General features: G+C 39.6%; 1 protein-coding gene across 1 annotated transcript in view; it reads right to left on the bottom strand.

Annotated features, from left to right (window-relative positions):
• Positions 1–15156, bottom strand: part of ATP2C1 (ATPase, Ca++ transporting, type 2C, member 1) — a 134381-nt gene extending 119225 nt beyond the window's left edge. Inside the window, exon 1 of the mRNA XM_006770192.2 lies at positions 14715–15156. Within this exon, the coding sequence (XP_006770255.2) occupies positions 14715–14825 (111 nt within the window). The 5' untranslated portion in view covers positions 14826–15156. The remainder of the gene's footprint in view (positions 1–14714) is intronic.
• Positions 15157–16683: the final 1527 nt, after the last annotated feature.

Here is a 16683-nt window from a genome sequence, read left to right as displayed (position 1 = left end):
TACAACTTAAAGAACTGGAAAGAGAACAACAAGAAAAGCTCAGAGTTAGTAGAAGAAGGAAATAATAAAGATTATAGCAGAAATAAATAACATAGAGACTAAAAAAAAAAATACAAAAAAAATCAATGAAACTAAGAGTTGCTTCTTTGAAAGGATAAACAAAATTGATAAACCATTAGCTGGATGGCTTCACAGGGGAGTTTTACCAAACAGTCACAGAAGAATTAACACCTATACTTCTCAACTATTCCAAAAAGTCCAAGAGGAAGGAACACTTCCAAACTCTTTTTTGGAGGCCAGCATTATCCTAATTCTAAAACCAGATAAACACACTACAAAGAGAATTACAGGCCAATATCCCTGATGAACATAGATGCTAAAATACTCAACAAAAATTAGCAAATCAGTTCCAGCAATATACCATATTAAAAAAGATCATATACCATGAGCCAGTGGGATTTTTTCTAGGTATACAAGGCTGGTACAATATTTCCAAATCAATAAACATGACACATCACATAAACTGAAAGATAAACATCACATGATCATATCAATAGCTGCAGAAAAAGCATTTGACAAAATTCAACACCCATTTTTTAGAAAAACGCTCAGCAAAGTAAGGAATAAAGGGATCATATCTCAACATAAGAAAGGCCATATATGCAAACCTACAGCCAACATCATACTCAATGGGCAAAAACTAAAACCATTTCCCCTAAGAACAGGAACAAGACAGGGATGTCTGTTTTTATCACTTTTATTCAACGTAGTATTAGAAGTCCTACCATAGTGATCAGACAAAAAGAAAACATAATAGGCATCCAAATTGGAAAGGAGAAAGTAAAACTCTCATTATTCACAAATGACACAATATTGTACATAGAAAACCCTAAACACTCCACCACAAACTAGATTTAATAAACAAAGTCGACAATGTAGCAGGATACAAAACTAACAGCCAGAAATTGATAGCATTTTTATACACCAATAATGGATTCTCAGAAACAGAAACTAAAAACAAAAATCCAATTTACCAGTGCAACAACAACAAAAAATTAAGATACTTAGGAATAAACTTAACTAAGGAGTTAAAGACTTATGCTGGGAAAACTACTGGACATTGAAAAAAAAGATAGAGGGAGTTATAAACAATTGGAAGAATATACTGTGTTCATGGATTGGTTCATTAAACTGTCCATACTGCCCAAAGCAATCTATAGATTCAGTGTAATCCCTATTAAAATACCAATGGCATATTTCACAGATCTAGAACAAATCTTTCAAAAATTTATATGGAAACAAAACAACAACAACAAAAAAACAAAAACAAACCCCTGAACAGCTGCAGCAATCTGGAGAAAGAAGAACAAAGTTGGAGGGATCATAATACCAAATATCAAGTTATACTACAAAGCCACTGTACTCAAAACAGCCTGGTACTGACACAGGAGGCATACAGATCAATGGAACAGAACAGAGACCCCAGAAATTGACCCAAGCTATTATGCTCAATATTTGACAAAGGAAGCAAGAGCGTAGAATGGAGTCAAGATAGTCTCTTCAATAAATGGTGTTGGGAAAATTGGACAGATACCTGCAAATAAAATAAAATAAAACTAGACCACCAATTTACACCATACACAACAGTCAACTCAAAATAGATAAAAGATTTAAATGTAACTCGTGGAACCATGAAAATCCAAGAAGAAACCATAGCAAAATCTCAGATATCTCTTGTAACAATATGTTCCCAGATACATCTCCTAGGGCAAAGGAAACTAAGGAGAAAATAAACAAATGGGACTACATCAAAATAACAAGCTTCTGCACAGCAAAAGAAACCATCAACAAAGTGAAAAGGGAGCCCACTGTATGGGAGCACATATTTGGCAATGATACATCTGGTAAAGGGTTAATATCCAAACTATATAAGGAACTCATACAACTTAACAGAGAAGACAAACAATCCAATTTAAAAAATGGGCAAAAAACCTAAATAGACACTTCTCCAAAAAGGACATACAGATGGCCAACGACATGAAAAAATGTTCAAAGTCGCTAATTATCAGTGAGATGCAAATCAAAACAACAATGAGGTATCACCTCACACCTGTCAAAATGGCTACCATCAACAAATCAACAAATGACCAGTGCTGGCAAGGATGTGGAGAAAAGGGAACCTTAGTATACTGCTGGTGGGAATGCAGACTGGTGTAGCCATTATGGAAAATAGTATGAAGTTTCCTAAAAAAAATTAAATATGGAACTCCCATTAGACCCAGTGTTCCCACTTTTAGGAATATATCCTAAGAAACCTGAAACACCAATCAGAAAGAATATATGCACCCCTATATTCATAGCAGTGCAATCTACAATAGCTAAGATCTGGAAACAGCCCAAGTGTCCATCAGTAAATGAATGGATAAAAAAGCTTTGGTACATTTACACCACAGAATACTATGCAGCAGTAAAAAAAAAAAAGAACCTCTTACCCTTTGTAACATCATGGAAGGACCAGGAAAGTATTATGCTAAGCGAAAAAAGCCAGTCAGAGAAAAACAAGTATCACATAATCTCACTCATATGTGGAATCTAATTAACAAAATAAACTGGTAAAAAAGAAATAGATCCAGAGACAGAAGCAGAGAACAGACTGATGAATCTCGAAGGGAAGACAGGGGTGGGTGGGTGGTAGCAAGAGATCAACCAAAGAACTTGTAAGCATATATACATAACCCATGGACACAGGCAATAGTGTAGTGAAGGCCTGGGGTGGGGGGTAGTGGCAGGCTAGAAGGGGTCTATGTTGGGGGAAAGGGAGAACATACGTAATACTTTCAACAATAAAGATTTTTTTAAAAAAGAAGTCATTAAAGAGAACATTTTAGATTATATTCTTATAGCAAAGACACTGTTTAGCAATTCTTTGCATTACTTAGCATTATGTAGTGCTACTAGGCATGGGCAGCTGTGGTTTAAAATGGTCAATTATTTCACTCATATGTGGAATATAAAGCTGAAAGCTATAAATAAACATACAAATTCTCATAGACACAGACAACAGTATGGAGATTATCAGAAGGAAATGGGGTAAGGAGGATGTAGAAGGGGTAAAAGCAGTCAAATATATAGAGACAGGCGGAGGGTGGTGAAAATACAATACACTATACAGATGATGTATTATAGAACTGTGCACTTGGAACATGTAATTTTGTTTATTAATGTCACACCAATACATTTAATAAAAATTTTTAAAAGAGCCTGTGGAAATTTGACTGGGGTGGTGAAAGCACAATACAGTATACAGAATGTATTATAGAATTGTACACTTGAATCCTATATAATTTTGTTAACCAATGTCACCCCAGTAAATTCAATAAAAATCAAATGAAATGTGTTCGCTAAAAAAATAAACAAAAAAAATTAAGAAGAGCTTATGAAGCTGCAAATTATCATCACTGTCTTATCCCCCTGGCTAAAGCAACCACTCTCCATCTTGTAAGTGGTACACGTGCAGTTCTTGAGAAGGAATGGCAACGCCTGTCAGCTTTGAATTTGAAAATATGCCTCATCAAATGATCTACATCAGTGATTCTCAAACTGTGGTCCTTACCACCAGAGAACCTTTTAGAAATGCAAATTCTGGGTCCCCACCCCAGATCTATAAAATGAGCAACTCTGGGAGTTGGGTCTATATCTGTACAGGCATTTCTCGATTTACTGCACTTCACCCCAGTGTGCTCTCTAGATGTTGTGTTTTTTAATAATTAAAGGCAAGACACTCCCTCAACAAAAGAGAATTATGACTTGCCTTCTTGCCGTGCTCTGGAAACAAACCTGCAATTATCTCCAAGGTATACTGGCAGTTTAGCCTTCAGGTCATTCCAATGCATGCTAAAGTTTGAGCAGTGATTTACAAGAAACATAAAACTCTGATCCAAACATATTTTGATCTAAAAATAGTTTTAATAGACCTCAATTCTAAAGAACAGAATGAGAGCGTACACAGGATGGAACAAAATTGGGTTTGCGGCTGTTCATATGGAAAATAATACAATGGTTAATAAATAATAATCCAAGAATAAACTCTGTTTCACGTATTCACAACTCTAAACCCACTTTTGCCTCACCCTGTATTGGCATTTTAAATCTCCAGTATTCTTAAATCATACAGGGCTTTGAACTTCTCTGAGTGATTACCTGTTGGCCTAAAACCAGTATTTTAAAAGACCGGGGAAAGAACATTAAAAGCATAAAGAGATCATATTTCTCCCCTCTTAAGTAACTGTGTATTACATTAGCATAGCCCTGGTAGAGAGAACAAAAGTTAGAGGGCAGTGCAGTGGCAGTGGAGTTACAGTTGTGTTCCCAGCTATGAAGTCAGTCTTTGTTTTCTTATTCCAGGTCAGGACCTTTGGAACAATGCTTCTTTGAGCAGGTGTATTAGGCTTTCACAGCACCAGTCAGATGTAAGGGGGGTGGGGGCCGATAAAGCTTCATAAATAGAAAATGCCATTCTCTTGGAACAGTGTATTCCTAATAGAAATAGTTTCATCCCTAAAAAATGAAAGAAGAAGAAAAAAAGCTGTGTAACATTTCAGAAGCAACAAAAAACTTTTTAAGTTCATTATATAGAAATTATATGTTGGAGACAGAAAAAAAAAGGGTAGTTTGTCAATGCTAGTGAAATATGGTTTTATAATATGTAATCACTTTAAACAATTTGATTATAAACTATACTCATTATTTAAGACCAAAATACTACTATAATATGCTTTATTTGTTTTGAGATGTACTTACAGGCCATAGTCAAGTTTAGTGGTAAATATTATAATAGGGTCAATGGTACAGGATACAATTGTAAGGACTCCTTATATTTTAAGACAGTTAGTCATAGAACAAAGGAAGAGGAGTCAAGAGTTTCTAAGAAGAGGACATACATGAGAAAGCTGGGTATTTGAATACATTACCAATGAGCAAAATTCAGTAAAGAAATCCTACACCTAGGTGATTTTATCCAGAGACAACTTACAGTAACTATATTATAATTGCAAATAACAGATGAGTTTTCAAAAGCTTGATTACATCTTAATGAATTCTTAAAGACTTCCTTTAGTGCTGCTAGAGTTTTTCTACTGTGCAGCCTCTAACAGCAATAACGTGCTCTTTTTCTATGTGTGCTAAGTGGCTTGCTTGGAAGGACAGTAAATGATGTATTTAATATTAATTAGACCCATGCAGGAGTTTTCAGATCGGCTGTATTAGCAAATAATCCCACTGCAAATAATAAGTCTTTTGCAAATAAGAATGAGGGTTGAGCACCTTTCAGTTTTAGCAGTACCAGAACATCCTCATCTCCACAGTGCTACTCCCTACAGAATGAAATACACAGAAAGACCATCCTCTACTTCCTTCAATGAGGTTGGGAGCTCCAGCTGCTCAGATTAGGACCCCATACACCATTACTTCTGAAGCCACCCTATGGCATAGACTCTTGCATATTATAGTGAAACACCAGTGTTTTGTCTTCTTATACCTTTCCTCCAGAGCTAGATTTTCTTGGAAACTAAGGAAGTTTAAGTTTTAGGGCCCCTCATTTGCAGAGGCCCCCTTTTTAAAAAGGTTCTGAAAGAGACTCTAGCAATGTTATCACGGTCTTACGTTTTGGTAAAATTTGCAAAAGATATTTGAACTACAATTGATTGTAGAGTAGTCATTTTGCTGATTTCCCCTCCTTTGACATCTCTCTCCTGTCAGTTAGCATTGGAGCAGCAGTGGGCAAATTGCGGATCTGGCCTAGAGAAGGTGGGATGAGGATACGTTTAGATTTTGTTTTGATTTAGTGGAATGTATAAATGTGGCTTGTAGTCTTGTGAGTATGGTTAAGTTATTGCTCGCTGTCCTAGTAGAGAAAGGACATCCAGGAATACTCTTACTGTCTGCTGTACTAAATCACAGGGCCTGAAATCTTCATATAAACGTGCCCAGTGGTGCCTAGCATCTGAAGTACGTGGGCGGTAAAGGAGAAACAGAGCCAGAAGCTGGCCTATGAAACTTTTCGGGGCTCTAAAAAAGACATATAAATGTGTATATTAACTATTCTAGAGGAGTATGCGAATCATCTTTTGATCACCTCTTTAGCGGATATTAGAAATCACTGTCATGTGAAATAATGATTAAAGACTAATGCAAAAATGTAGGAACAAAACATTTTAGGGTGCATCAGTTAATTAGTAAAAACACTTCTTTTCCTAGACTTTGTGATTTTTGTTGTATTTGTCATCCCAATTTGTAATTTGTTGTGATTTCTTAGTCCATTCTAAGTAAATATTCATTGTGTATCTAATTTAACATTTTAAATTTTATATTCTTTTTCTTAAAAGAAGTCCCCCCAAACTGAGTAACTTTAAAACCTCTCAAAAATGTGGATCTTCATCTAAAAGGATTTGATGTCTTTCCTGCACAGTAGTTATGGTAGTTTTACTTTTAACCGCCCCTCCCCCTTTTTTTTATAAATGCAAGAAAAATCTAATATCAAGGAAAGAAAGAAGAAAAGAAGTAAGGGAAAGAAGGGAAGAAAAGGACCCTGTTTATGGGGGGTAGGGGGTAGGTATGTCTCAATATGAGGCAGTGAATCAGATCTTGGAGTCAGACACAGGCAAACCTGGAGTTAAACTCTAGTGCAGCCGTGGGCAAACTACGGCTCGCAGGCTGGATCCGGCCCCTTTGAAATGAATAAAACTACTGAAAAAAAAAAGACCGTACCCTTTTATGTAATGATGTTTACGTTGAATTTATATTAGTTCACACAAACACTCCATCCATGCTTTTGTTCCAGCCCTCCGGTCCAGTTTAAGAACCCATTGTGGCCCTCGAGTCAAAAAGTTTGCCCACCCCTGCTCTAGTGCCATCATTTATGAGCTGTGTACCACATTCTCTCGCCTCTTTAAACCTCAGTTCTTTCATCCCCAAAGTGAGGATAATACCACCAATGAAGATTAAATGACAATGTATGTGAAGAACCTTGCCAAGTGCCTCGCACAGATAAGGCATTGAATAAAACTTTAAAATGCCTTATTCTTGAATGTATAACCCAAATTGTATTTCTTAAAATAGCCTTACTAATATGCTGCCTAAAGGATGAACAGCAAAGAAATAATTCCAGCATCCTTCCTGCTCTCTCCACAGTAAATTGTGAGCAATGCAGCATATGTGGAAAGTTCATTTCTTTTTCTGTGAAGGCATGGAACTGTCTGTACCAGGTGAGAAAATATGTCACCTTCCATTCTGAACAAAAGTTAGCAAATAAAATGTTGCTGACAGACTGTCTAACAAGTGGAATAGGATAGCAAATTTGAGAATCTACATAACAAGTTATACTGAAGTTCTCACACACACACACACACAAAGGGGTGTGTGTGTTACATTTGAGTTAATAGGCTCATTTCAAAGACAAAGGTTTAGGTATTCATGCATTTACTGACTCTCATGTTTCCAAGGCATCTGAGTACAGTAGATTAGGAAAGTTTAGAAGCAGATAACAGGATTAGAAATAGCTCAGAAGTCAACTCAGGGTTCAGGTGTCTCCCAGGCATGTCTCACACTTCACAGCTGTGATAATGTGGGCAAGAAGGCTGGAACACCTTCAGAACTCAGGGTTCAGGTGTCTCCCAGGCATGTCTCACACTTCACAGCTGTGATAATGTGGGCAAGAAGGCTGGAACACCTTCAGAACTCAGGGTTCAGGTGTCTCCCAGGCATGTCTCACACTTCACAGCTGTGATAATGTGGGCAAGAAGGCTGGAACACCTTCAGAAGGGACCATGATAAGCAGCAAACTGTCAGCATTAAATGCAGGAAAAAAAGAGCTGAAGGCACAAGAGGGTGATATAAAAAAAAAAAAAAAACCCAAAAAAACAGTAGTTAAAAATGCCACAAAATAACCGGAAATGTCCCAGTGTCCCTATTCATCAATGACCACATAAGTATACATAGTTGTCTATCCTTATGTATACAGGTAGTTCAGTGGCCAATCAGGCTCAGAAAAGCTAGTTACTGGTGCATAAAGCTTTTCGCCTGAGGTGTTCTCTTCCTCTTTATTTCCCTTCCTTGATGGAAATGCTTAACCAAATCGCCAAAGACATTTGAATCTGTCTTCTTTGACCTTAGATTCCAGAGCAACATGATCAGATTGTGGAGTATTTACCACTAACCAGACAAAACAAATGAATTCTAACTGATGCACCTGGGCCCTCTCTTTGTTCCTAAGGCGTCTCAATTACCCATCCTTTGTATTGCCCAGTGCACTAGAATCTTGGGCTTGGAAGGAGCCTGATAGTTCATTTAATCTTCTTTATTCTGATGCAGAAACCATCCCCTGAGACGGGTCACATACCCTGCCCTCTGCAAAAGGTGGCCCATTCCGTTACCTCTCGTTTTTAGAAAGCCTATCCTTATTGTCATATCACAACCTCTCCCTGCGTTCTGCCTGTTAGTTGTAGTTATTTCCCCTGGAACATCCCAAATGGACCTCCATGTTTCTTCTACAGATTAGCCCTGTGGGTCTTATGAAACACACAAACAAACACATACAGGGAAACAATCATGTCTTAATTCTCTTCCTCACTGAGCCTAACATCCAGATTCTTTCAAGCACTGCTGTCTCGGGGTAGCATTTGTTAGCCCCCCAACACCCAACACCCCACCCCCACCACACATACACACACCCTTCTTCCACTTCTCACTGTTTCCCTGCTCATTTCTGGCCAAGACCTTTGTTACAGTTGTCCCCTCAATATCCTCCTTTAGTTAATATCTTACTATTCCTCCAATCTTAACTCAATATTAAGTCCCTTAGGGCAGCCTTTCTGACTTTCCCACTTTAGTCCTGTCTTCCATTATATGCTTTTAAGGCATCTCATAACGCTCCTTTGCTGTACCTATCCCAGCAGCGATTTTGCATTTATTTGTGGGGCTGAGGCCAGTATGTCCTATATGACTTGCAAAGTATGCATTGAATGGAAAGCACCGAATACATACAAATTTGTATAATTGGTTCTTGGGGCGTTGGGTGGGGCAGAAGAGTAGCTCCCTAAAGAACCAATTCCACATGACTTGTTTTTTAGAGACTTTATAAAATGGATAACTTCGGTATACTCTCAAGATATAACCAATTCACTTTAAGGAGCTAAAAACTCAACATTTCTTAAACCAATCTGGAGTGAAATTTTCATCATTTTACCTAGAGACTAAAGCCTTCATTAACAACTCAAAATTCTAGGTAATGTTCTAAATCTCAACATAGCTTTTTTTTATTTGGGGGGATGCGTAGATGGAGTTGTTCATTTTTGCATTGTTATTCAGAGAAGGTGTAAGAGCCAAAATGAAGAACTAAGTCTCTAAGGTTCAAATTAAAGTCAAAGGTTTATTCAACAACCCAACTTTGAGATTAGCATTCCATTAAGAAACAAAGCAAGAAACAAAAATCCAGGGATCCTGTTTGAACCAGAAAGCTTTTCCTAAGCCACTGAAGAGAAACTTTAGAACCGCCTCAAAACAAAATTTAGCTCTAATCCTTAATTAAATTATAGCTACTGCACATGCTCCCTAGCCCCCAAAACCACTCTCCTCATTTTAAGCAAATTAATCAGAGCAGCTCTTGAGCCAGATATGCCTGCTGACTATAGTATGTGGTTTTCACCTCCAATAATAAACACTTGAGTACAGCTCTTTCTGCTCATTGACACTATAAGCATCACAGAGTGGCTACACTATACCTAATTCATTGTTACATCATCATTACTATAAAAATGCTCCTGACACAATATATAGGGAAAAACACTTGCTTAATAATTGGAGAAATTAAGGAATTCCACAAAATAAGATGACAGGTGACATTCTTTTTCTGCATTCAGTCCTGTCCAGGTCAACATTTGTGTCCATATTTATAGAAGGACATCAATGGTAACATGATTGCATAGTCAGATAATAAGAATATAGAGACATAGCAAAAATTTGTGTGGATTAACTTTGTGGGAACATATACCAGTTCAAGGGCCTAATCTATAATAATAAAAGGGTAATATGCTAATAGACCAGACATCATTCCTGACATTTTTCCTGATCAAGCTGGGGCCAGAGGGAAGCCAGCCCTGGTCCTGGGTGTCTCTGCCAGTGGCTGGAAAAGGGAAGCCCAGGTCCCGGGAGCCAGAGGGAAGTCAGTGCCGGCAGCCGGAGGAAGGAAGGCCTACTCTTGCAGGAATTTCCATGCATCAGGCCTCTAGTTCATACATATATGTGTGTGAATATATATATATATTTTACGTGCACTCTGGCACCAAAAACCACTCTCCTCATTTTAAGCAGATTCACTGTTAAACTGTCAAGACATAACAGGTCAGCTCTTAGATGGTATTTCTTGTTCAGAAAGAAGTCTTTCTATTCAAGAGAGGAAGGCACCCTCACCGATCCCTCATCTGTGGGACACAAGAAGAAGAGATTCAAGTTGATGAGGCTACTGCAGGGCAATATAAGTTGAGGGACAAGAGCTCCAAATGGAAGGCTCTTCTGTGCCTCAGTCTTTCCCCAAGCTTTTTAAATTTTAAAATTTATCTTTATTTATTTAAATTTTTACTTTTGACACTATTGCAGATGTTCCCCAAGGAGGGTTGCCTGAAGATCAACTTGTCAATAATAAATAAACTCCCAAGTTTCCCCTTTTGAACTTTTGTGTTAATCGATGGACCTGAGGAGGAGCTGGTTTGGAGAACAGAGCTTGTGAGTTCTCTTTGGACATCTTCAAGTCTCCAACATCCACAAGACATTCAGATGGAGATGTCAGATAGGCAGTTTGATATACAAAGCTAACATGGGCCGCAGTCAGGCTACAGTCTGCCCAGAAGTGGAAAAAATTCTCCCTTCCTTAGCGTCCTACTTGGTAACCCGAGCCTCAGAGAAAGCTATTGGGACTCCAGTACCCAAGAGAATATTGCCTGCAAGTCCTGTTTATTCCCCACAAGCTCAGACATCAACATCTGAGCCAGACTCTGGCTGTTCTGATCCAACCAAGATAAACTAGCTCCAATCATATACCCTTTGAATGTGTTCCATATACTTACCCAGACTCACCTGAGAACCCATTTAGGCTTGGTGCCCCCAACCATCACCACTACCACTAAAACAGCATTTGACTGATACTGTTCAAACATGTTCATCAAATTTTCCCAACCTTCAGTACCTCTAGTTAGTGACCTTAATCTTCTACCTGGTTAGGAACTTGGCTTTGTGAAAGGCCTGCTATAATAGAGTTTAGGGATGCAAAGGATGAGATATTTGTTCTCAGTTTGATAAATAGCCTGTCCACCCATTGATTGGCACATTGTAATAGGAATGACAACAAAAACTATCAAACCAACCAGCTCTGAGGTCAGACCTTCATGTCTGAATGACACCAAGTGCAAGGGGTGTTTGAAAACATTAAAGAAAAACTTTAAACAAAAAAGTATAATGTGGACAAGGTGGGTATAACAATGACCATGACTGGGATGTGTGGGAACTCTACAGGTCTAGTCAAGAAATGGGTAGAGCCTGGCCGGCGTGGCTCAATGTTTGAGCGTTGACCTATGAGGTCACAGTTCGATTCCCAGTTAGGACATACCCAGGTTGTGGGTTCAATCCCCAGTATGGGGCATGCAGGAGGCAGCTGATCAATGACTCTCATCATTGATATTTCTCTCTCTCCCTCTCCATTCCTCTCTAAAGTCAATAAAAATATTTTTTTAGAAAAAGAAAAAAATGGGTAGAGGCAAGAAAGGAGGCGTTCCATAGGCAATTGGCCTGTGGTGCAGGTCTCTCCTATAGCATCCTATGCCAGGTGTGTCCAGGTGGGCCTGAGGGGACAAAGAAGAAGATACCACCCAGCATCATGTGTGTCTGGGCTGTATGTTTGTGAACATGTAACCAAATGGCTTACTACATACCATATGATAAAGGGCCTTATTAGAAGCAGACCGAACATCGTATGCTTCACTCTTCCCAACAGAATTGGAGAAAGCTTTTTCATGAGCTCATTGAAGCTGAGTCTTGAAGGATGTGGGCAAGGTGTAAGTAAAGGAAGGAATTCTAGGCTAGAGGGAGGAATATATCTGAATGCACAGAAGTGGAGCAGCAGATGGTGTGTCTGGGATCATTTTCTCTAAAGTGTGTGGAACATAACACTGGTGGGAGCAATGATGAATTAGGCGAAGATTTTAAGTGGCATGCAGACACTACACTAAATAACAATGAAGTACTTGGAACTGAGAAAGATATCCGTCTTGTAATTCCCTTCTATCCTTGCCCAGGAGAATCTCTCAGTTGGTTAGTAGGATGCTAATCTCTTAAAAGCTAATCTTCCTACTTAACAAAATGGAGCAGGTTTCAGGCTTAGAGGTTTCACAGCTAACAGTATCTAGTTATAATTTAACATTAGGTTGCTTTTATTATAATTATGCTTCTCTTCTATTTAAGTCAAATGAGAGTGGTTTTCCACTTTTAGTATTGATATGAAAATTTCTTTCTAAGCAAATTTAAATTTTAAGAGTGAGTGATTTTAAATGCAAATACAGAAAAATATTAAGGAATACGTAAATGTGTACAGGTGGTGAACCCTTATGGGAAGAATTATGGCGGTGCTATGTGGAAATACTCTCTACAAAAAAATGTTAGCAGTTTGCTGTGATGCTATCACTGCATTATTCAGAGATAAAGCCTGGTAAAATGGATCAAGTTCAAATCTTCCTTCAGTACTTTCTAACTGAGTGGCCTTAAGGTCTCTAAGTCTCAAATCCCTCATCTTTATAAAGAGGATCCATCTTACAGGAGTGTAAGGACTAGAGACAACCAATATCCAGGTCCTAAAATTATAGACATTTTAAACCTCCTTTATAACTTTCCAACAAGCTTTCCAAGGTTAACCATGATTGACTCTGACCTAATTTCTCTAATTTTGTGAGACATTATGTCTGCAGAGCTGTAATTGGTTTCAGAAAAGAATCCACTAGGTCATTTTTTCTTTATTTCTCCATTAACCGATGCAGGAAGTTAGGAAATCAGTACAATGCTCATAGCTATGTTAGGTCACCTCCAATGGTTGTGACCCCACCCAGTCCACGTCAGAGGACCCACGTTAGATTCTCATGTTCTGAATGCACGTTGCAACATTTTAAAAATAATCTTTAAAAAAAAATAAATGGTGTGAGCAATATAGCCACATCTCCAAAAACATATAGTAGTGAGAAAAGGGAGGGAAAATCACTAATGCACAGTCCACAGCTGAAGCCCCATCCTTTCAGTCCCCTTAGCCCTCCCATGACTCACACCGCTCCTCCCCTCGAAATGAGTCCTGAAGAAGCCTGTGGACAGGCACGTATGGAGTGGGGCAGACAACTCTCAGCACCACTGGTTTTCCAAAAGCAAGCACCTGCTGAGGCTTGGAAACCAAGAGATGTCCTTGTAATCATGACACCTTGCCTAACTAAGAGAGAAATTGGCTCCTAAGGGTAGCCCCCTTAGTGAGCACAGTCTGAGTTTCCAGCTCATGTAGAATCATTAACGCACAGCATAAAAGCAGTTTCCTCTCAAACAGTAGTAATGATTTTCCAAATTATGCATCTACGCCTTGGGGAAACCGGTCATTAGAGGGTTTTCTGTCTGCTGACTTTTGCTCTCACTTCCTGGAATTGTTTTGACAAGTAGGTCACCTCATTCAAATACAGGACACTGCTAATATCTCCCGTGCCGTTTGCAGTTCTAATGACAAGTAGGATGCCCAAGCAATTTGTGACTCTGGTCTTCACTGTGGCTATACATTTGTCCTTCGCCATTGCCATGCTTCTTTTCTAAAGGAACCGCCAGATTTCATGGATCAGGGACAGTGGTTTCTTCTAACAATGTGGTATAATTCAGGAGAGCAGTTTTTAGAAATGCCTCTTTCATGAGTGATAGAACGAGATATGTCTCATGACAATGGAATGAATGCACGATTTTTTTAATCTATGGTTTTAAAGAAGTGACCAGACAGTCTAACAGTTATTAAAAAAAATATTTATACTCCCACATCTAGAGCCTACTACTGGAAACCCTAACTTTTGATTGGTTGAAAAGACTGAAACGTGCAGTCCTCTATCCCCTACCCTCCACCCAAGAAAATGACTAATTACTTCTGAATGACCTTCTCAGCTCATTAGGGATCTGCTTAAAGCTATCATACTTACAGTCTACACAATGTTTTCTGTTTTGCAAGTCCTGGTGATATTCATATAACCATAAATACATACAAGAAGACAATGTATATATATCTAGGGTCTGATAACTTTTCTTGGTGGAGATAGTAATAGTTTTAAAATTTGTATTTGAAGACCTAGAAAAATTTCAAGAAAGCCACCATTTACCTCTGATGGAGTAGTTTAGTCTAGCTATTCAGAAAAAAGAAAAACATGTGGTTTTATTACACAACTGGACCCTAATCTAAGGATCTAACTGTTCCCAGTTCAAATAAATCCTCACGAGCCTGCTTGCTCCTCTGGTTGGCAAGTCTGAACAGCCCCACGCGGAAGCCGACCTGCGCCTATACCCAGGTAAACTAGCAGAGACTAAATCCCCAAGTGACGTAAAAGCTACACCCAAGAGCAAACAACATCCCGTTCACCTTAAAGATAATATAAAGAAAAGGATACCTGTTCTTCCGCTCTTTGGTTTTTTCTCAGCGCCGAGACATATTTTCTAATCGCATGGAGAGGGTGTTTTTTGAAGTAGGAGAATTTAGATTGAGGCAACAGATTATCCATGACGAGGAAAACAAGAAGGTCCTTGTCTGCCCCTCCCTGTCGACAACCATATGAAATCTAGCTTCACAATTCCACGGATGCCTCAAGATTTGCTGGTAGCGCGACCACTTTCCTGCACACAAAGCAGATGTTCTTCTTGCCGCTTCTTCTTTTGGGTAGAGTTCCCCGGGAAACCACGACAGCCAAGTGTGAGCTCCGTCTAAAAGCGTCCAGAAATGCAATGCCCAGAGGGCTGTAGGAGCCAGGAGGAATTTAGGGGCTGGTCCACCGAATGCAAATTGCTTAGTGGTAGTGATGCAACTGTCCTATTTCTAGCACCAGCGTTCTCTTGCAAGCTATGTTAATATTAGCTAGCTGGTGACTTTCCACACCCACGGACTCACAGGAGGTTTAATCTTAATTCTTCTGACAGCTTTTCCAGCTCTTAAAGAGAACGTGACATGTGGTTGCTCCTGCTTCCTTCTAGATTTCATATCATCGTGAGAACACGCGGACAACCCTCAGCTGCATCTCAGCTCGAAAGTGTTGATTCAGTTTTGAGAAGCATTTTTTTTTTCAGGAGATTTCTTGAAAAAAAATTAACAAGTTACCTCACCCTTCATTGTTATCAAGGAGTTCCATGTCAGCACTTAAAACGTTTGGGTTACACTGTCATGCATTATGCAAGATACACAGTAACCAGATACTTTATGTTAATTGGACAAGAGCTGCCAACAGATTCTGCTCTGAGTTAAAAGGCTTCTTGCCTTGAATCCTTATCTCAAATCCACAGGCTGATTCCAGGAACATTAAATTTCCCCAGGCTTTATTCCGAGTGTAGGGAGGAAAAAAAAAAAGTTATACACTGACTTTCTAACTGTTTCAAAAAGAATGCATGCTTTAAAAAGAGAACATGATAAGAGGTCTGTGGCCTTGGAGGACATGAAATCATAAAATTTGAAAGTTCAATATTTTTTTAATACTCTGTAGATGTCATAGGGTTTCTGAACAAAGTCTCCATGCAGGCTTTGCTGTTTTATTATCCTTTTTAACTTCGCAGTGGCTGGTGCATTTGATGGGAACACTTGGCCACTCCTGTGAGGGGCTGTCATGTAGAATCTAGGCCAGGCATCAACGGAAAATCATGAGACGCGGAGATTTGCTTTTAAGTGGACAGAGAGAGCACTGCAGGCAGGAGCGTGGTAGGTAGGTAGAGCTGGGGACCCATGTTGCATGCAGCCCGCACCATGCCCCTGGGTAACCTCCCTGACACTCCTGGCTGGGCCCGCTGCCTCCAGGGAACACACACTTGATGGGCCTAATGTGGGCTGTGCAGCCTGCAGCCCAGGCCATCTGTCAGGCTGGCATCGGGCCCACTTGCAAGGTGATCTTCCAGGACCAGGCTGGCAATTCCAAGTCATTTATATACTGCTGCTGGGAGGGCTCCTTGGAGGAGGAGGCCCTGCCCTCTTGTCCCCTCTCTTCCTGTCCACCACTACTTGTTTACAAAGGCTCTTGCAGCCCTCAGTATTCCAGAGACAGCAGACTCTAAGGAGGGCCAGAGAGAAGCACTGGCTTGTAAGTCACTGGAATGCTAAGGGCTCAGTGTGACGGACTCCCTGCCAGCTCATAGCCCAGGAAAACAAGGAGCTTGGAAATCCGGACACTGGCCAACTGGAGGCCCTGGAAAGTGGGGTGGCCCTTAGGGCTTTGGGAGTAGGCAAAGGTAGGTAGGTAGATTCCTCGAGGAATCTACCAGCTGCCCTTTTGCTTCTCACTCTTTTTTTTTTTTTTTAATATCTAAACCTTCTAAGATGCCTCTCACGATAGACAGGAGCTGGCAGCCTGCCAAATACCCACAGCACGGCTGGTGATCAAA

The sequence above is a fragment of the Myotis davidii genome, unplaced genomic scaffold, assembly GCF_000327345.1.
Source record: "Myotis davidii unplaced genomic scaffold, ASM32734v1 scaffold962, whole genome shotgun sequence".
NCBI lineage: Eukaryota > Metazoa > Chordata > Mammalia > Chiroptera > Vespertilionidae > Myotis > Myotis davidii.
Note: the sequence above shows the minus strand (reverse complement) of the source record. Positions and strands in the feature narration are given on the sequence as shown.